General features: G+C 66.1%; 1 protein-coding gene across 1 annotated transcript in view; it reads left to right on the top strand.

Annotated features, from left to right (window-relative positions):
• EIF4B (eukaryotic translation initiation factor 4B) overlaps positions 1-310 on the top strand; it is a gene marked incomplete at both ends in the record, with an annotated part of 2,299 nt that overhangs the window by 1,135 nt on the left and 854 nt on the right. The window contains one exon of the mRNA XM_010014942.1: positions 1-56. Within this exon, the coding sequence (XP_010013244.1) occupies positions 1-56 (56 nt within the window). The remainder of the gene's footprint in view (positions 57-310) is intronic.

The raw sequence follows: 310 nt of genomic DNA, 5'->3' as shown, positions 1-310 counted from the left end.
ACCTGCCCTACGACGTCACCGAGGAGTCCATCAAGGACTTCTTCCGGGGGCTCAACGTGAGTGATGGGGCTCAGGGGCACCTCAGGAGGGCAATGGGAAGCTCCTCATGACTGTGTGGTGAGCAGCAGGCCAGGGAGGGGATTCTCCCCCTCTGCTGTGCTCTGGCGAGACCCCCCCTGCAGCCCTGATCCAGCTCTGGGGAACAGCACCGGAGGGACGTGGAGCTGCTGGAGCGAGGCCAGAGGAGGCCCCGGAGCTGCTGCGAGGGCTGGAGCAGCTCTGCTCTGGAGCCAGGCTGAGAGAGCTGGGC

This window comes from Nestor notabilis, unplaced genomic scaffold (genome assembly GCF_000696875.1).
Source record: "Nestor notabilis isolate BGI_N333 unplaced genomic scaffold, ASM69687v1 scaffold22305, whole genome shotgun sequence".
Lineage (NCBI taxonomy): Eukaryota > Metazoa > Chordata > Aves > Psittaciformes > Psittacidae > Nestor > Nestor notabilis.
The sequence above is the reverse complement of the archived record's forward strand: the minus strand, read 5'-3'. Positions and strand labels throughout refer to the sequence as shown.